This window comes from Monopterus albus, unplaced genomic scaffold, assembly GCF_001952655.1.
Source record: "Monopterus albus unplaced genomic scaffold, M_albus_1.0 scaffold66.1, whole genome shotgun sequence".
Classification (NCBI taxonomy): Eukaryota; Metazoa; Chordata; class Actinopteri; order Synbranchiformes; family Synbranchidae; genus Monopterus; species Monopterus albus.
Genome location: NW_018127946.1, coordinates 1,705,497 through 1,726,880, shown reverse-complemented (window position 1 = coordinate 1,726,880; position 21,384 = coordinate 1,705,497). Strand labels below are relative to the sequence as shown.

Below are 21,384 nucleotides of genomic sequence, written 5' to 3'. Positions count from 1 at the left end.
CAATGGGTGACTGGCCAAATAGTGTGAAAGCGCTTTGAGTGTGCTGTAACACATAGAAAAGCGCTATACAAGTATAAGGCCATTTACTTTCTGATCAGTCTGCTAAAAAAGATTAAAATATTGCTTGTGTGATCACTTTTCAGAATTGTAAAATCCTGTGGCAGTGATATTATAAACTACTATGCAGTGTTTTTAACATCTGATGAGCCTTCGAACTTATGGGTCTGTTCAGCAACTCACATTGTTTTATTGTGAAGCAACACTGTTTTAAGAGAAGGCTGTTTTCAGCTAACTACCACTAAACATAAAGTATAGCCAAAGCTAATGGAAATGTCAGTAGTTTTGTAGGTATTTGGTCAGAAGGTATTGCAGTAGACCAAAAAGGTGGACTATTGATTGAAGATTATTGCCATACACAGAGCCACATCACTAGCATGGCTAAATTCATCATGTGGCCATTTAGACAGGCCCAAACGCTGTAGTGCCAGCCCATACATTTTTGGTCTGTAGAAAATGTTGCCATGTTGTGCTGTTTTCTATTTTCTATATTTTCTACAGACCCTCCCTGTGCACTTCTAGACCTGGACGCCTTTCTGTTGGTCACAGAAACATTGTGGAGGAGAAGTGTAGGACCCACCACTTAAGGGAAACAGTATATATAGAAAACCAATACTCGATTATCTAGTTGACTGCTCCATCAAGATGAACTGCATTATTTTGTGCAGTTATATAACAAAAATGTTATAATATATATTGTGCATGTTTTAAAATGACACTGTGATGCACAAAAGATCACTGTGTACAAGCATGTAAGTGTTAGCATCCATAGCTACAGTATGTGCGGGTTTAACCTTTGACTGTTTGGGCAAAAATTAAAAAATACAAGATTTCTTTTGTGTTGCCAAATGAAATATTAATACATGTGGTTACTATTCACACTTAGTTTTTCTGCATCACCTGCTCAGCCTTGTTTTGTATATTATCTCATATCTCCCCTGCTCCTTTACTTCACTGGCCTACTCCCTTCTAGATTATGTCTTCTTGATCCATATCAGGGTCTCCTTATGGCTGTTCTCTGTCACCTGCTTCCTTCATGCCCCATTTCTTGTGGCTCGCTTCACACGTGGAAGGCCTATGGGACACAAAACACAGAAAAGGAGGAGATTTTGAGGGTTCTGAGTCTGGTGTTGGGCATGTATTTTACACACACAAGGAATTTTTCTCCGGTACAAAACTGAGGCAGCCATCTGCAGCGCCAACTCACACAGACACACCGATGGTGGCACTGTACCTGCAAGGTGCTGCTTTGGCTATCTGGAGCACTTTGGGGTTCAGCGTCTTGCCCAGAAACACTTTGACATGTAGCCTAGAGAGGACAGGGAATTGACCCACTGACTTTCCAATTAGGGGACGACCGCTCTACCTCCTGAGCCACACCCACTTTACCGCTTTTTTAAATGTGACAATGCCTCAGAAGACCATGAGGGATGTGTTTGGTGTTTTGACCAGAGCTCCCTAATAGACTCTTTAATCTTCATTTTCTTTAGGAAGAGACACAGAGGAAGCATTACTCCACTGCAAAACACCTCCGATGGAGGTCAAAGTGTTTTAGGACAGACTAACATCTTTCACTGCTACCAGTAAATGCCCCGTACTCAGGCCAGATGCCCAGCTATCAGCCCGGGCAGACATCAACAGTAGCTGCACAGCAGAGCAAACAGGAATTTGACAAAAATAATGGGCTGCCATCTCCTTTCTTTCTCTCTTTTTTAAGTGGGCAGGTCTCTTTCTTTAGCTGAGATACCTCCTGTTGCTCAAGTTTTCTCTCTGCCACTCAGAATGTAGTGATGTAGATGGCCGTGTTGGGGGCAGAGTAGCACGCTGTGGGACCTGAGTAGGGCCAGATATCACACTATTCAGCCCAGCTTCAGCCTAGGCATGAGTGGTTTTATACCGGTATGGTATAGGTACGGCACAGTTCCTGGTAGCAGTGGAAAGAGCATAATTTTATGCTTCCATGAGAGAGATGGGTTTATAAGATGGGTTCATAAGTAATTTAAAAAGGAAACTGCATCAAAGAGAGAAATTTCTCTCTTGTATTATGGCTGAGAACGAATCATCTATTTCTCTTTCTGTCAGACTAGTTCTTAGATGGGGACCTATCTCACAGGAAGACTATCAGGTGGACAATCGCCTTTAGAAAACCAGCCCAAACTGCTGTTTTAATCAGTACAGTTATCCAGTTACCCAGTAAGAAAGGTCGAAGTCCAGAATGCCATGAGTACCAGAGCAGCTTGAATCAAGACCAACAACAACACGTGTATTAAACAATGATTTTCCAAATATAACAACAATGCTGCACAAATATCTTTGTGGCACCAAACACTTAAGTGTTTATAGGAGCTGATAATAAGTACACAGACTAATAAGAACGGTGACACACTGGTGAAACCAAGTAAAGACAAGTAAAAGTATGCAAAGGTACAGTATGAAGACACTGTCTTGGCTTATTTTCTGTATTTTTGGTAGCACTTTGTTTTTAAAGTGTGTGCATTATGTGTGCCTCCTTTAACCACTTGTGTGGTTAGTCTTATTTAAATGATCAGGTACTGTAGCACCTTGCAGCATTTATAACTCCTGCAACATGCCTCTAATTTTTGTCTCTGAGAGACACCTAGTGGACATAACCCACAATAGTGTAGCAGAAGACAAGGTTGTGAGTTGACAGGACATGTCCAATCAATATCATGGTAATAAAAACAGTGTTAAGTTGGAAAATTGCCCAAGCAACAAGATGTTCACAACCAGCACCATCATTAGCTCACAAATTAAGTGGTGTGCTGGTCTTATTGTGCTACAAACTACTGACTCCTGCACAAAATATGGTAAAACTCTAAAACACACACACCATAGTTCAGTAGAGGAGGAGGCACCACAGTCTATCACTACAGGGGATGAATTAACAACCACTATGTGCTATGGGGTCTTTAAAAGAAGCTACTCACTGTACAATAATGAGCTGCTGAACATGGCGAGCCATTCAGAAGGAATGCTAGTTACAAATACACTACATGCCATTCTATATATTTTCAGTATATTTTCTCCTTATATGACCAAAATATGGTTGTGAAGACAATAGGGTAACTTTGACTTTCAGATAGTCCTGACCTCTATTTGCTTCCTTACATTATAAATCACAAACCCATGCGCTGTAATGAGAGGACAATTCATGTTTTTCATCTTTAAAACTAAATGTTTTATCACTGAAAATAAACATGAAAATTGTTATTCAAATATTTTTTTAAAAACTGTTATTTTTATAACAATTTTGGTAGCCACAGTCCTGCACACCTGTGCAAATGTTCAATCACCGTCCGACTGAAGCAGCCCTGTGTGTTCCCGGGCCTGCACTCCAATGTGGCATGCACACTGAGAGCCAATGTGGAGGTAACCGTGGTCACTGTTTCCCAGAGGACCGTCTGGAGGCGAAGGCCATTAATTATAAGAGACAGGGAGACAGACAAGTAGCCTGCTCACCAGACAGACAGACAGACAGACAGTACCGCAGAGAGCGCAGACAGGCCGGACAGGAGCAGGCCCGACTAACAGGCTACAAAGAGAAGAGGAAGAGCAGCACGCACGGTCAAGAAAAATAATCCTCCCCGGCAGCGAGTAGAGCTATCCGCACCGCCCCTGCTTCTTCTGCTGCCACTGGACTATGAGTAAATACATACAGGCACAATAACCCTTTGTCATAAGAGAAAGAAACGTGAATTGCGACGGAGATAAATAATTGAAAAAAAAATGCGGCTGTCCGACTGCGCATCCCTGGGAGTGAATAGGCAAATGCTGCGCCAGTGTCCCGGCTGAGAGACGGAGCCGATCTTACTCAGCATAAGCTTCTGAGCTTGTTACCCCCGTCATTATACAATATCGCTGCCAAAAATCATCGTTTTGCAAACATGGTAAGTTGTTTTTGTGTTATATTTGAAAGGGTTGTGTCGACGACGAGCGGCCTGTGGGGGAAATGCACATCCGGGGCAGTTTTTTGGAGAAGTCATAATATTTTATGAATCATAACTTGTTATGATGGGGAGCGCGCGTGGCGTGCAACAGGTCGCTGTACAGTAGCGGGGACGCGCATCTCACCGCCGTATTTTACGCTTGTTTCCAAATAACAGTATAATAAACGTCTGACCGTAACGTAGGCGATCATGTTGGCAAGCTGGCACGAAAATACAAATGCGTTGTTGGCACAAAAGAGCTCTGGTTTTAAAAAAAAGCAACGATATTCTCCGTTTTGACTGTTTAATAACAACCATTTATCACGACTTTGACAAAAAAATGATATATTACGCAATGACGCGCATGTTTTTATCTTCATGGTTTTGTTTCATATGATTTGATATTGTTCCGAAATCACTGTTCGGTTTACATAGACAAGTGTCCACAGGCCCACACCAGAGAAATGAAGTTTGGTGTTACACTGTTATATTAAAGCATTGGAATTCCACTGGCCAACAGAGGACGACCAATTCTAAATCATTCACACTCGGAATTTCACAACAGCATTGTAGAGCAATATCATTCAGACTTGACATCAAACCTTGGGTGCATTTTATTATTCTGCTCAAGCCCCAGAGAGACAGAGGGGAGGTGGAGGGGGAGGGGGTGTCACAGGGCCTGGCTGAAAAATGACCCTCGCCCCACTCACTCTGTCTGTGTCTTTCTTTCATTAAGCTACCTCTCTCCACGTGGTAAGCAGTCGGGATGAGGGTGAAAAGGGAGCATTGTGCCTGCAGTCAGTGGCCTTATGTGTTAGAGAGGCTCCGAGAGGGTGATGTTCACTCAGCTGTGTTCCCTCAACGCCATTGTTGCAAATTCCACCTCATTTCAGCCACTCTGCTTACTGAGCTCAGACAGGAGCCTGCTTTAGAGCATCGTTAAATCTCACACATAACGCACACCTCGAACAGACTGTGTGCGTGCATATGCGACGAGATCACCCGAGACACTATATGTACTGTTTAATGTAATATATATTTAAAGCAAAAAAATCATTCAATTGAGCTGGCTTTGGCTTGGGCGCCCACAGTTACCCTCCGTTACGCACAGACAGACGCACATCAGTGAGCTTTATAGACGCATAAGTAACAGAAAATCCAGGCAAGCGCCATTATGTGATGAACTTCAGCGTCAATATATGAGGGCTTACTAAAAAGGGGCAGCAGACTCTTGGCTCAAAAAACAAGCGTTCACTCGCCATTTGAATGCAAAGTAGTGGAGGAACAAGTAGAACAAGTAAGTTGTGTAGAAAGAGAGATGTGTGTGTGTGTGTGTGTGTGTGTGTGTGTGTGTGTGTGTGTGTGTGTGTGGAGAAGAGGAGGGCCAACGGTGATCTTTGAGAAAAGGGAGACTTGGTGACAGAAACTGTCACAAACGCCTCTTTTGCACTTTAGTTCTGTTTTTTTTTCCCCTCTGCACCACAATGCCACCAACGTGGACCTACCCACCCGGAGAATTTAGTGTCATAGTTTTAGAGATTATACTTTAGTTTTTCTTCATTTTTTTCCCCCTTGAAGTAATTTTAGATACCTACTTTTTCAGTGTGCAGGGAGACAGAATAAAAGTTGTGTGTTGGCCAATGCGCCCCTGCATCGGTCCCATCCTGCAGAAGTATGTCCCGTCGGAAACAGAAACGGCTGCAGCAGTTTATGAGCCTGACCCTCGGTGCCTGTCGGATACTTGAGCATGGTGAGAAATAGCCCATATAACAGAAGTATACTGGTTATCCAGTGTTCACAGTAGGAGTCAGTGGGGTCACACAATGGATGGGAAGTATAGACCTCAAAGAAGTCACCTTTCCCTCATCATTTGTGCTAGTTCTTGTATCTTATAGTATATCTTCTGTCACTGTAACATATGCTTTAACACTTTGTACTGGATTGTAAATTTTGCCCTAGGGCGACCTGTTCAACCTCATATAGGAAATAGCAGTTTTGGAATTTCAAAAGAAGTGTTAACTTCAAGGGTTTGTTGACTTGTTTTTCATTTGTTGATTAAGATGTAACAATTTAATCTTAATCATCTTTTATAAGTTGAGTCTTACCACCATTATTAAACTGTTTGGGTTCATTTGTATGGGAGGCAATATTTAGGTGCATATTCTACTTGCATGCTCAGAAACCCAGTCATGTTGAAATTATTGGCCTACAGTTTTTAATTAATTTTTTGCAGCTGCAGTTGCTGCTTTCTGTTCCCTGAAAAAGCCAAATGTCTCCCCGTGTCCTCACTGCCAGTTTCAAAGACACCACCCACAATACTGGGATATACAGGAAATACATAGAGAAATAATTGTGGGGGAAAACGGATAAAGCAACTTTAAAAATGTGTTCCACAAAAAGCAAGAACAGGTTTGGTAGAAGCAAAAGGATGAGAAGGCCAAGGAAAATGGAGCTTTATGAGACACTGTTTAAGGTGTTCTTATTGTAATAGCATTAGACCACATTGTCCCCTTTCTGCTTTGTTGCTTCAGCACTGAAGCGTTAACATACCCATGAAGAAGTGTGTATGCAACAGGGTGTGTGTGAATAAGTGTATTTGTGTCTGTCTGTCCCCTCCAGTTACAGGAATAGAGGCCACACTGCGATCTAAAATCGTATCCTTCAAGCAAACAGCAGTAACTTGTGTATGTGTTTGCGTATGCACAAGCAACCTTGTGCATACAAAGTGTATGCACAGTGTCCCTTTTTGTGGCACATGGACAGGTATATTGTGTGTGTGCGTGTGTGCTTTCACCTCTGTCCCTCTATTCTTTTCAGGGGATTGGTTAGCTTGTTGATGGTCTGTGAATCATCATGTCTGTCTTTGGGGCTGTTTATTTTCTTTACATGCCACCTCTCTTCCTCTCCCTGGCCCTAAACCATATCAGGAATGTGACCCCGGTGTGTTTAAGGTCAAGTATACCAGCCAACCAGGCACCCTGTGCAGTGTCCAGTACCCAACCAGGACCTTAACACCCTGTTGGGTTACTGGGGGAAGGGCACTTAAGGAGATGAAAGAAAAACAGAATGAATGGAAGAAGAAAGAAAGAGAGAGAGAGGCAGCGATGGAAGAGTGTCTCAGTGTGTGGATGTGGCTTTATTGGGGTAAAGTCCATTGTCTTGTGTGTGTTGCCCTGGAAACAAGGTAGTTTCCTCTATGTGTGAGTAGAGTATTCCTGAGGACCAGTGGAATCTGTGTTTGTATGTGCACATATGTTCACCTACCATATGCAGGAGTGTGTGTGGCAACAGGAGAGGAGGTGGCAGCTGATGAGGATAGAAAGGACAAAGAGGGAAAATCATGATAAGGTGGTGGGAATTAAATTTAGAGGTTAAATCATCTCTTAGAACCCAAATTCTTCCATTTCCTAGACGTCAAGTAAATAACATCCTAGACCTTCTCATTGCTAGATTTTGTTTGCTACACTGTTATTACTGTAAGTTCCATGAAACATGGGTTATTACTTAAAATCATTAAAGAAAAAGTATCTTACAAAAAGGCTTGTAACATTATGTAAATTGTGATGACTTTGTTACATTAAATGATAATGAACATATATTTACATTTTTCCTTTCAATTTCCCTAGATGATCACTTGGCAGTGAAGTCACACTCTTTTCCATTTATCCTGGAATCTGCCTTGGGCTCTCCATCTTCTGCTTCTCAAAGCTCCCAGCAGCCCCTTGCTCTCTATTCATCTTTCAAGGGCTCTCAGACCTTCTCTCCACCCACTGAAGGCCCACTGCTGTCCTGTTCACCGAGTCAGCCCTCCCACCAGCCCCTCAAAGACACACAACCTTCCTTCTCATCTGACTTCCCTTACTCTTTAGTCTCTTCCCAAGCTCAACATCCACTTGCCCTTCAGTTGCCTGGTTGTAGTCCCACATCTTCTGCAAGTGCACTCATCCACCCACCCCGAGGTGTACTCATGGCCTCTCCCAAGCTGGGGCTGTCAGCCACCACCACCACCTCTTCTTCCTCCTCATCATCCTCTGCCTCCCTATGCCCCCCACCACACCCTGGAAGCCCCAGCCGTGTGCCTGAAGGCCCCCCAAGTCCTGTTACTCCCACTCCCAGCCCAGGAGTGACGTCAGCCTCATCGGCTCCCTCTAGAACACAGTTAAGCATTGCTCTGATCCTGGAGGAGCTGCGAGTGTTGCAGCAAAGGCAGATCCACCAGATGCAAATAACAGAGGAGATCTGTAGACAGGTGCTACGACTTGGTGGAGCCTCCTATACCATAGACACACCATCCCAGCATCTTCTGCCTTCCCTGCCTCAGCTCTGCCTGGAAGGCAGCAAGAGAGCAGCCAGCCCAACAACTCAGCCAACAGCACCTCAGACTTCCACTTCTGTGGCTCCTCTCCTGACATGTTTCTCCTCCCTGCTCCCCTCTCAGCCAGCCAACAAACCCACAAAGCCAAGCAGTTCTTTGTCTCAAATCCTGCAGCCCCACAAGCCCCAGATGGAAGGGTCAGGAATGACTGCAGGGGCTCCTGGTTATCTAAGGGTGGGCTCTCAATCATCAACTCCCTCCACCTCTTCCTCTACTGCCATCTCCATGGCTTCCTCCACCTATCCACTAGCCCTGTCTTTAGCTCTGCCCAACCGTTATCTTCATGAGAAATCTTCAAATACCACTTCAGTGAGTGGGAACAGTGACCTGTCCTTTCTAAACTCTTCCCTCCCCACTTCAATTTCTATTGTCCCAAACTCCCAGCATGCTCTGCAGTCTGTCTCTGTAGGAGAAGATTTGTCTCCGTCACCCAGTTCCGCCTCTACTGGCCGCCTCCAGCATGCTTGCCGCTTCTGTGGAAAAATGTTCAGCAGTGATTCTGCCTTGCAAATACATCTACGCTCACATACAGGGGAACGACCCTACCAGTGTCCAGTTTGCTTCAGCCGCTTCACCACAAGAGGCAATCTCAAGGTACATTTCTTGCGCCATCGTGAGCAAAACCCAGAGCTCTCACTTTCACTCCTACCACCTTCTTTGTTTGGGGTAGCATTAGGGGCCAGTGGGGGATCAGATATGGGACAAACCATGAGCAGCAGCAGCAGTAGTAGCAGTGGCATGAATATGATACAGAAGAAGCGAAAAAATAAACCTGAGGATGAAACATGTGCAAATAATTTGGACACCGGTGTCACTAGTACCAGCTTTTCTCTGGGGGCCTCTGGAGGATGTACCCCGTCTACCCTGCCCCTGCCCCCTACTGTGGATCTAGCATTGATTTCACACTCTCTCTTGCAGCTCAATAGGGCTGCAGCTGTGGCTGCTGCAGCTTCTGTCACCTCCGGCTCATCCTACTCAGCCTCCTGCACTTCAGCCTCCACCTCTTCCCTGGCTACCTCCCTCCTCTCGAACCCTTCCTTGCCTTCGTCTTCCACTATCACAGGGTTATTCAAGGGTGCCAAGCAGCAGCACTTTGATGAAAACACTCCCCCTCATGCCCCAATGCTTTCATCCACAGCTTATTCTCAGCTAGCCCACCTGCCTAAGCTTCTTTTCCCATCTGTCTCCACTCCTTCCACCACCCCTGCTGCTCACTCATCCCTCTACAACCATCCAGCCTTGAGCTTGCTACGTACTCCGCTACCCTCTACTCCAGGATCCCACCAACTTGTTTCTTCCAGCCTTTCTCAGCTTTCTTTCCCTTTTTCTTCTTATCCTAAAGTCCCAGGTCTACCCACCACTGCTTCATCATCCCTGCCATCCTCCATGGCTACCTCCACTCCTACATCTGAAACCTCCAAGCTGCAGAGACTGGTGGAGAAGCTAGAGAAGGTGCCTCCCTGCTCTTCTTCTCCATGGACATCTTCTTCTACTTCCACCTCTATTCTGGAGATGTTATCCAGCGGTACCACTACCTCTTCAGCCTGTGCAGGCAACAGTCGTTTCACAAATGCCAACACTTCTACTACATATGTCATGACGTCCCCACCATCTTCTACTCTTGTCACTACTTCTGTTTCAAACTTCACTCGTGAGATGGTTGCTGCCCTAGGCATGAGTTCCAATGCAGCAAGTGCCATGGTGGGAGGCATGCTACCAACACTGAGCATTACAGGTCCAGCTGGTAACCTGACAACTAATCAGTGTGGGGTGTGTCTACGGGTGCTGAGCTGTCCCAGAGCACTGCGTTTGCACCAGGCTACGCACCTTGGAGAGCGCCCTTTTCCATGTAAGATATGTGGACGATCCTTCTCTACCAAAGGCAGCCTGCGGTCACATCTGGCCACCCACCATGCTCGACCACCCAATGCACGTGTCCAGAACTCCTGCCCATTGTGCCAGCGCAAATTCACCAATGCCCTAGTGCTCCAGCACCACATTCGTATGCACCTTGGTGGACAGTTGCCCTCAGATGGCATAGAGGATTCTGCACAGGAGATGCCAACTGATTCTAATCCCAAACCTTTGTCACAGTCTCAGTCAACTGACCCAAATACTGTTTCTGATAAAACACCTCCTCTACCTGGCCTAGATAAAAGCCCAGCCCTAGGCTCACAATTGCAAACTCCATCAGCTGGTTTGGTTCCTGTCTCTAGTAATATGAAATTGGTTGATTTCACCAAAAATCTCAGCAAGTCTATGTCCTCTAGCCCAGACCTTATTCCTCCCTCCAACCTTAGCCCCGACCCCTTCATGAATCCCACTACACAAACTCCACCACTCAGCAGTGCAGAGCCCCCTATCCTTTGTGTCAGTGCCTTGTCAGCCTCCCAGGAGAAAGACCAAGCTTCCCCAGTTGACAAAGACAGCCAAATAGAACAACAAGCCACTGCTGATTCCTATGCTCCTAAAGCCACTCCCTCGCCAACCAAAACCACTGTGTCATCTAATGCTATGATAGTGGACTGTGGAGAGGATGTAGCATCTACCTCCTGTGATGCCTTCCATGGCATGGAGGACTTACAAAGCACAGCTGCCCTTGGGGCTCCCTTTGCATACACCTGTCCATGTACCTCCTCTAATCCCCTTATCAGTCAAGATCTTCCTAATGTTAAAGCAACGCCAACCTTAGAATCAGACTCAGCCTCACCAAAGCCACAATCACCAGAACCCATGGAAGAAAACAAAGATGAGTCTACTCCACCAGCACCACCAAAGCAAGACCAAGCAACTGTGTCTGATGAGGACCCCAAAATGACAACCACTTTGGAGATTACAGATACTGCTGGGGCTGAAGTAAGGGGCACATCACAGAGAGCAGCCTCTTTTGTAAGGGAGACGCGTCAGAGATTTCATTTTGGTTCATATGGGAGGGAAGATCAGGTGGAAGGCGTTAAGATTAGTGGATTGGCTCCAAGTGAAGTGCAATATGCTTCTGTCCCCAACAACCTTGCCCCAACTCTCCCCTCTCCAATGTCACGTCCTGAGAAGAAGACCTATTGCTGTGCTGAGTGTGGAAAAGAGTATGCTAGCCGCAGCGGACTGAAGGTGAGGGGAAAATATGTGAGGTATAAAAATAATGTCCATTGAGGACATGTGTGGATATGTTAGCAGCATAATTGTTATAATACACAGTTTTTTTCAGGCTTAAAAAATATCTTACAGCTTTAGTGCTGTACTGTATCCTGCAATTCAGGACTAATACTTCACTATAATGAGCATCTTTATCGTGAAACCTGAAGATCACTCATACTGTGTTGAAATATTAGTTCAGTATTAGTTTTTTATGCACCCTAAAATAAAAACCTACATGTTCCAGCTACATGTTCCAGTCATATGTCAGAATAAACTACCCATGGAGTTCACTGTATACTGCATTATTTTGGGTATGTTCGGTGGTTATACCTAGAATACCTAGAATAACCCTAAGTATGATTAAATATACTAACAAATTCTATTCATCCCCAGGGGCACATGAAACATCATGGTGTGGTAACCAAGACATCACGCCCATCAGCCCGGAGTAGTCGTTCCTCCACTGATCAACTTCCATCTTCTACATCTATGACGTCCTTGAACATTCCTGCCACCAGGAGCTCAGCAGGCTTTTGGAACCAGTACCAAGCCTTCCTTAACACCAGTGCTGAGCCAACTGATGACCCAACTGCTGGAAGTCAAGGAGAGGATGAGTTGACACGGTCAGCAAACTCATCTGTTCGACCTCAGGTGGATCCAAGAGTTCCCGAAGAAGAAGATGAGGAAGAAGGGTCATAACTCTTGTCAGTTTGATTGGCTGGATGATATTCCTAATGTTTTCAATCACTGTTTACCTTTTGGTGAAACTCGATGGACTTTTATGTATCACTGCTTCCTTAACCTATTTCAAGTAGCCTGTCAGTTGGATAGTCAGAGTAATACTGTATGTTTGTATGTAAAAAAATGTGAGTCAATCCACTTGGCCTTGTTGTGTTAAAAATAGAGTTATTGTACAAATAAAGATAAAAATATTCAAGAAGTAACAAAGTGAGTCCAGTTATTGCTGGATTTGTTAAAAAGTGACAAAAAGTATGCCTTAATAGTTTGAAGCACATTTCTAACAAAAAAACAAAAACAAAACAACAACAACAACAACAACAATATCTATATTTGGATATGGGGAAAGATTATTTCTGTCATATTGATGTTTCATACTAGAGCTGGGTCAAATAATTTACGGTGTTTGTTTGAACTTACCAGCAGTTTCAAATGGGTCAGGTTTAGCACTAATCTGTTATTACTGCAATGACTGACACAAAGTATACTAAAAGAATAGCTTAAAATAATTAATAAAACTTCATAAACATTTAGGTACTCATTGTGGTGTGCCATGTACCAAAACTGATCCAACTGGCACCAAAGGAGGCTCAAGCTAACCAAAAGAAAATTTCTTTGCAAGTGCTACAACCTATTTCTGTTTCATACCTAGAAGACTGCTTCAGAGACACTGATATAAAAGAGGACATTAGGTAAGCAAAACTAAATTTTTCTTTGTAAGTGGAAGGAAGGCCAACAATATGAATGTTTTTCTGTGGGGAATATAGTCTTTTGTCCCCTCTTTTGTGGTTGAGATAAACTACTCACACACGTCATTGTGGCTTTTTCACTATATTGTCCTGTCAAACCAGAAGCACAGCTGCAGTGTTCGTAAAAACTCTGTGAGGACATGGTCTTTTGTGTGACCTTTGACCTTCATTTTTGTGAATATTATTATTATTGTTGTTTGGTCCTAAAGTACTATCTGTAACTTTTTCAGTTACTAAAGTTACTAAAACTTTATGTCACTATAAATATCATAAGTCTATGTCTGTTTGTTGTAAGCTGTACTTTCAGTATTTCCATATTAAAAGCCAATTTGGAAAAAAACTTGCTCAGTCTCGTTTGGGAGAATTTTACACTACAAATATTGTAACTTGGTGGACTGACGTATTGTTTGGCATAAGAATAGCATGTATGAATGCTTGTAGACATTTGTGTCTCTGACTGTAGATGCCATGATCCCAAGCAGTCACATGCCACTGCTCCCTGCCAAGACAATCAAAGCTGCTTGTCTTGTGTCACATCAGCCAGGTTTGAGGGGAATGAAGGAGGCCAGCTGACTTTCCATGGCCAGCACTGCAGGATAAGTCAAGTCTATAGTTGCCATTGCCATAAAAATGCATGCCACAACATGCACAGCAGTCAAGAATTATGATCACTGACCACACTGACACTACTTTAAAAGATTACAAAGACCTTTCTACTTAGAGAAAGCAGAAAAACAACAGAATCCAAGGCCAATATGAAGCATGGATGTACTGTGGGAGGTTGTATGTCTCATGTAGTTGTTTAAATGTATGTGCAATGTGAACATTAGGGGGCGCAATCCCCCTTTTTAAACAGTTTGACACTGCATGTAATATACCGTATGTTTGTTTGTGCATCACTGTTTAAGAATTAGTGTTATTAAGATTATGTTTGCGTGTGCAAAAGACACCGGAAGGCAGAAATAAACGGACAGTCAGCCTTGTTTAAGTCCTTACACTATGTGAACAGTAGTTCAGTAATATTTGTCTATTGCCTTTGGCCTGAGAAGAAAGTGTTAAGTGCAAAAACGTTTCTGAGGTTATAGAAACGGATCTTTAACTTGATGGAATCTGGTTATTTTAAACGTCATAATTATACTCATTGGACCAGATAACTATGGGTTAATACCAGAATTACCACATTTTTTAAAATATTCCTATAGAAACTTCAAATATGAGTTCACTTTATTTCGTAATTTTCTAAAGAATTGATCAATCCAGTGTTTGCACGCTATTCTCTGTTGATAGTACAGCGTCGTGCATTTTAGGGAGGACTAAGGCATGTAATCACTGTCTAACCGTGCCAGGTTTAAGCCAAGGTCAACAAGTTGATTCCAGCCCTGAACGTTAGAGGGCCGGGTGATTTAAGAGGGGGAGGATTACAAGCTCCTACTTTCCATCTAAGGGTCTCCGTGGAGTATCAAACTACCACGTCTGCAGCGGGGAGAGAGGGAAGCGCATAGGGGATCAAAATAAGAGAAGTGGAGGATAGGGAAGAGAGAACAGCGAGGAGTTGGACTGCTTCACGAAAACAAAGTCGGCTGCAGCATCTGGAGCAAAGCGCAAACCTAACTTGGACATAAAATAGGCACAGCCCCCCTTTTCAGACTTCCTGCTACAAGTAACTTCCGATAATTTGGTTAAAATTTGCCTAGACGTGAGAAGAATGCACAGACTGGACAAGTACTCTTCCCGTTTTATTTAACTCGAGTAATAAGTTGCGGAGACGTGCTGTTGCATAATCCTCTGGAAGCGTTTTGTGCTTTCCGCTAAGTCGATATCGCTTGCGCCTGGACATACGTTTGGGGATCCCTGTTGTTAAGATAATGTTTTGACAAATACCAAGTATTGCACTTAGTGTTGCACAGAAATCTATCTGCGTTTAACTGTTTTTGGAGAGTCAAGTAATGGCACCAGTGCTGAAATCGCTTGTCCGATTGCTGCTGCTGGCAGCGGTGTGGGAGCTGAGCGCACAGGAACCGACGGAGCGACAGATCAATCCAGAGGTGAGGAATAAAACCATATGCGAAAAGTTAGTTCTGAATTCAAAATTAAAGCCAGGTAAATACATCTGCAATACATCTGCAATACATTAATACCAGTCAGATAAATAAACGCAGAATAGAAATATAAAAGTCATATTAATACATCCAGACTTGAGGAATAAAGCCAGATAAATACATCTAAAGTTCAAGAGCAAAGCAAAGTGAAAACTAGGATAATAAAATCAGGAACAAAGAAGTAATGGTAACATTTAGGAGAAATGTAAAACTGTGCAAATAATGAGTAACTGTGATATATTGATTTATTCTACATACATATGTACATTTCCAACTTGAAAAAAATGTTTCACTGCAATTATTTACTGGTTACATATATGACCTTTATACACATTTGCATGATCATTTCAACAGTTGCCTGTTGTTGGCACAGGGATATGGGAAGGGTTTTGACCCTGGGTTCAAGGAAGCAGCCCATAATGATGAGAGCGCTCATGAAAACACTGAATGCTGAGAGGGCAAAATCAGGAGAGCAAGAGAAAAAGCAAATACAAGCTCAATACATGCGCTTGTATTGTGTTCAGGGCAGAGACAAAGGCATTTTTTCTAGGAATGGAGGTGGGGAGGGTTGGATGCAATTATACTCAGAGGGCTGGGGAGCAGTACAGTAATTGTTGACATCTGTCCTGAGCTATGGCTGAGCGGACTGAGGGGAGGTGGGTTTTACAGTGTGAGAGGTTCTACAGCATCTCAGCCATGGTCAGTGGTGGAAAAACACTTACTGTAGTTTGAACTCTAGTTCTTTCAGTACCCCCAAGATGGAGTACCAGGACCAAGTAGTGGTTTAGAAAAGGGACGATTTAGCAGAAAACGTCCTGTGATAATGTTGCAGGACGTGTCTTTCCTACACACTTCCTTCCTTCACTGTCATTTGTAGATACCGTTTGTATGTGTGTGTGAGTGTCTGAGGGTCTGTGTATATGCATGCATGCCCATGTTGTAGAGAGTCCTAAATGATTTTATTAGATCACACGGTGGTAACAAATGTCTCTTTAATCATACCTATGGACTATGAATTATATTTCCAGCTGTGCCAGTGGAAGAAAACCGAACTCCACTGACCTACATTAGACTGTAAAGGCACAATCTGTAAAATGTAAACAGAAGAGTCACCCCACGACCATAATGGAAAACACAGGACTGGAACCTATGATCACATTTAAGTGTTAAACTAACACCAAACAACAATTATATATGTTACATAATGTTATTCAGTGGAGGCTGTACATAAGACCTATATTTCCAGTTTAAAAAAAATAAAAGAATGTGATACATTTTGATACAATCTTTATCTGTAAAATGTTAACAGCTATTTCTGTTATGTGATACATGTACGGGGAAACATACAAGAATACAGTATATCTAACTACTGACTATTGGCTAAAGCAGTAGTTACTAGAGATGCAGATCTCAAGGAATTTTCTTAATCAACAGTTTGGCATGTTAACACTCAGTGCATCACATTTTTAATCCACTGGTGACCCATATCTTCCTAACCTAAAAAGTGGGAACAGTATTTGATCAAGAAATCATTTAAACATAACTCATAACAAAAAGAATGGATTCATTTAAATTTGGAGTGATCTGAATATTTTTGGTTTCTATTCTGGTACAAGTTCACAATATGTAATATGGCAAACTACACAGCATGTAGACTTGAATGGCACTTTAAACAATGTGTAATCACTTTTTAAAATATCAACAAAAGGTGCAGCTGCTGAAGCCTAAAAATGAAACTCTGTAAATCATCACCATCAACAAGAACAGCGCGGTGAATCCACCAAACGGAGCATGTTGATTATATTTATTTAAGAGAAAGAACTTTTAGCTATAACTTATGTATACATATGCGATTTTTATGGTCAGAAAGTGCTGGTAGGTCCTAAAAATACTATCATGTTTCTGTGGACGTTTGCACCAAAGGACAGGCTTGGCCTGAAGTGGCCTGGAAAGTTTCTTATACTTGTAGGGATTCACTGATTTGGTGCTTTTACAAAACCGCCGTTTCCTGTCTCTTTGTTTTCTTTACTGAAATATCAGATGTTTGTGACCTCATCTACCGCCATAAACCCACAAGGGACCAGTATGAGCGCACAGTTCCGCTATATGTAGGATGACCGAGTCAGCAGCAGTGTTTTAACTAACACTTAACTGAGTGGTTGTATGTTGGTCCGTGGGTCTGTGTTAGTGAGATAAGCAGGTAGGGGTTATAAGAATGTATAAGTCATTTCCTCTGCTCTATGGCAGAGACAGGAATTGGGAGGTTGGTTTTTGGTTCACTGCAGCCACCTGTCTGATACACGCACATACATCTTTTCCCACACTGCATGAGCACTGATCTATTTTTAATCACATGCACACAGAAATGGCTACAAGCGGGGGTTATTCACTACAGAGGAAGATAAATGGACATGAAATGAGATGATGTAAGTGAGACAGGCAGGACAGTGAAAAGGCTGTTAATGACCAGAAAGGAAGGCATTGTACCAATGGGACTGATGCAATCTGGGAAAAGGACAGTTGGAAAATGAAGCCGTTATCCAGCTGTCATGCACACATCCTGTATGAATATATTTCTTTCCTTCTGCTCCTAACAAGAATAAGCATTGATTTAAAAGGCTTCAGACTGGTTAAGCCGGAAACTTTACACCAGTCCCATTTTGTTGTCTTATAAATCATTCAGAGGAAGGGAGAAAGGGTGCGTAGTTTTCAGACAAAGACACATCCTTGGGATCAGCAGTGACTGGCTTGAGGGCAGCCTCCCTCAGGAAAGATAGGAGGTGTTACAGGAAATAAGGGAATACTCATGAGCTCATTTCCTGTTTATAAAGGAAGAAAGCAATGAGCCAAATCTTGGAGAAGTTTTGTTTTGCTTAGTTTTTTTTTTTTTTCCAGAGACAATCCAGATTAACTTCTTGCCCAAACGACATTGGAGGAGATGTACGTTTTTCACATTTGTGTCACCAGATTAGTGCTGCTGGCTGAAGCGGGGTTGTTTTAATAGAGAGGAAATGCACACACTCAAGTTGTGTTTCCATCACTTCAGGGGGCATTATACTTACATTCATTTCCTGGAGATTTACCTTAACCATTAACCACTACTTGCCTAACACCTAACCACCTTAAACTAAGTCATCACTGTAAAATGTAATGATTTACATTTTGGGGACTTGCTTTTTGTCCCCACAACATGAGTAATACCAGACCACACACACATCGTAAATGCAGCATTTGCCTCGGGCAAATGTTCATACAGTGAGAAAGAATCTAAACGTTTGGTTTTAACATATGAACTATATACCTACAAAAAAAATTCTGTCTCTCACACACAAAAAATACACTGCAACAGCCAATGACAAGATGTTGCTAGTGAAGTGGGGGCAATAATTTTCTAGTTTATGACAGCAGACATAATACTGCAGCTCTGTGAACAGGGTGAGTGGATGTGTGTGCTGTATATCCAGCATGCCTCAGCTGGACTGCCTTCAATGTTGACCAGAGTTTCTTTCCATTGGCCCTCACAGAATGGAACAACTGACTTCTGAAATTCAATCCCTCCCTTTCTCTTTCTCATCCTATGTAAAACGAGCGCTCTGCCTATTGACATCCATAGCAACCATTGTTTGATTGTTGAAGCTCCTCCATTAGTCAATAAACTCGCATCGCTGCATATGAGCAAGCTGTGAACTAGACCTCAAAATCCTGGATTTGGCTTTCTAAAAGTCCTTTTGCTCTTTGCTGCACTGTTAAAAATTACAAAAATGGCCTTTTCACACCAAAATGCAGCAGATTCAAGTACTGTAGACCAGCGATTCTCGACCAGCGGTCCTGTGCCCCAGGATTTAATGAGTTGCCAGGGGTATTTGGAAAGACTGTAGAGTAGCTCAGCTAATTTAGAAAAATATAAAGTATGATTTTAATTTTAAAGAAATCCTCATATTTAGTCAACTGTAAGTGAACACTAAGATCTGAGAATGCTGGGAAGCTAGTTAGCAAGCAAGCCGAGAAATTTAATCACCTAAAAACACATTAAATGATTAAAATAGATAAAGTAATACATCAACTGTTCAAATAGCTTAAATACATGGAAAACAGTTAAAATAGTTAGAATAAAGTAGCAGATAAATAGTAAAATAATGGATAAACTCCTGAAATAGCTTGTTTAAGTGTTGGATAAATGGTGAAAGAGCTAAAAGTAATATATAAAAAAGTGAAATGGTTATGGATAAATGTGACATTGCTATAAGTTAGAGGAATGGCTGAAATATTTAGCCTCAGAGTGGATTAAGAATTAGTGTGATGACATCTCCACTGACTCTATAAGGACTGTTTCTTTTACAGTAACAGCGGATCATGGGAACGCTGAATAGTTCCAAACATTAGGAGCAACACCACAGAGTTACACTGACTTAGCTGCAGTTTTATTTTTTATTAATGAATAAATAGTTAAATGGGTGAAAGTAATAGACAAATGCTGAAATAGCTAGCTTCAAGCAGTGTATAAAGCGAAATAACTAAAAGTTATGGTTAAAATAGTTTAAAAAAAATAATGACTAAACAGCGGAAAGAGTTTGATCAACGTAATGGATAAATATTTGAGATTATGGGTTGTCAGTAAAATGAGAAAACACTGGGTACCACTGCTCTACATTAAATTAACTGGGACTGTCATCTCCTGCTACTGCTGTAGTTACTCAGACCATTAGTGTGGGCAAACATAGCCCACGGTGATCGTGAATAAGACTTTGTCAAATCACGGAGCTCATGAAAGAGATGTGGAAGCCTTTAAGTTAAAACAAGTGTTCAGTGTCATTCAACAACAGCCATTTGACCGAGCTGAGCAAGGTAGGATTTTGAAAGAAAGAAAACAGTATCAATGGAAAAGAGAAGAATATGATTTCAATCCAAGTACAATCAGGCATTAAACATCCATTTTCTTGTATTCAGGGTGAACTGCATCCAACGCTGAGATGATAAAGTTTATGTTTAAGTACAGGAGAGGAAACTACATCAATAAAAGGAGTCACTCAACCTCTAGATCTAACTAACCTCCATCTTTCCCTCCTTGTGCTCCTCTTTTTCCTGCTTATGTGGATGTTCTGTAACAGTGGCAAACAGGCAGTCTTTATGTGTCCACTGGAGCTACATGGGTGAGTCAGAACCAGAAAGGGCTCATTCAGGGGTGAAGTCTAAACACTGAGGCCTCCATGTCTCCCTAAGACAGACAGAGAAAGAGAGATTAGACATTCAAGGGCCTCGAGAACTGCTATTCACTGCAGCCCATATCAGACTATGATGCTGGATAAGCATCAAGGCTTTTCATACAGTGTAGATTTAAACCTACAGATCATTTATGTCAGCACTATTTGATTTCAGTGGATTTGATTTGATTTATTTATTCTTTCAAGCATGTAAGATTCTTTGATATGTCAACACACATAATTTCACACATATCCAACAAATGCTAATCCAATATCAATTTGCTTATACCTAGTACATGCTTGAATGGAGTAGGAAGAAGTTAGACTTATCCAGTCCTACCCCCTGACATCATCTTACCATCATTGGTTTGCAAGCAGTATCTCTACATAGATAATTCTCTTCTACACCACACAAGTAATATACTAAAGAATTATAACAGAGTGTTAACATTCGTAAATGCTGAAACAACACAGTTAAACATGATTTCATGATTTCTTTGCATTTCCCAAATATTAGCAGTAGATTGGTTATATAGCAATAACTGAGCAGCTCTGGGTGTGGTTGTCCATAAGTATTTACCCTTAAGACTCTGGGTTTTCCACAAGAGAGGGATGAGGGAGAAGAGAGGAGAAGTGGTGGAGTGACGAGGCGAAGACAGAGACATGGACGTGGAGGGAAAAGCTTCACTTTGAGGTTTGGATGCGTCTAGGAAGAAATTCCCAGTTAAATTACTGACTGATGCTGCTGCTTGACTGGAGACATTGGCTGAGGTTGCTCAAGGCCCGAGTCTCACTCTGGGACACTCCCTATCTTTCTTGCTTTTCTTTCTCAATCCCCTACTCTTCACATACATTACAGCCTCTAGAACTATGGCTTTTAAACCATACTATCCAAAGCAAGAAAAAAGTCCCCCTTCCCAGTAAAGTCAGCCATTTTTGAAAGGTAACCTTTATCAGTCAAGCCCATGCTATATCCAAAGTATCAAGCGCATCCTAAAAGCACATCAGAAGCTGACAAAAACACTGTGCACAGCAGCATATCAAAATGGTCCCGGTTGCACAGCGCACACAATAGCCACTGTG

The 21,384-nt window shown here is 42.4% G+C and overlaps 2 protein-coding genes and 1 long non-coding RNA gene across 3 annotated transcripts in view; 2 read left to right on the top strand and 1 right to left on the bottom strand.

Annotated features, from left to right (window-relative positions):
• Positions 1-10: 10 nt before the first annotated feature.
• Positions 11-3,964, bottom strand: LOC109962649 (uncharacterized). Its single transcript, XR_002275289.1, has 3 exons — positions 3,352-3,964; positions 958-1,132; positions 11-43 (listed from the first exon to the last, which is right to left on the bottom strand). It is a non-coding gene; the product is annotated as an uncharacterized LOC109962649 (long non-coding RNA).
• A 1,429-nt stretch (positions 3,965-5,393) lies between these two features.
• Positions 5,394-13,290, top strand: sall2 (spalt-like transcription factor 2). The gene is made up of 3 exons (XM_020604542.1): positions 5,394-5,754; positions 7,631-11,487; positions 11,908-13,290. The coding sequence occupies exons 1-3, from the start codon at positions 5,679-5,681 to the stop codon at positions 12,211-12,213; spliced, it is 4,239 nt and encodes a 1,412-aa protein (XP_020460198.1). The 5' UTR covers positions 5,394-5,678; the 3' UTR covers positions 12,214-13,290.
• Positions 13,291-14,376: 1,086 nt separating this feature from the next.
• mmp14b (matrix metallopeptidase 14b (membrane-inserted)) overlaps positions 14,377-21,384 on the top strand; it is a 13,464-nt gene continuing 6,456 nt past the window's right edge. Inside the window, 1 exon segment of the mRNA XM_020604575.1 lies at positions 14,377-15,046. Within this exon segment, the coding sequence (XP_020460231.1) occupies positions 14,948-15,046 (99 nt within the window). The 5' untranslated portion in view covers positions 14,377-14,947.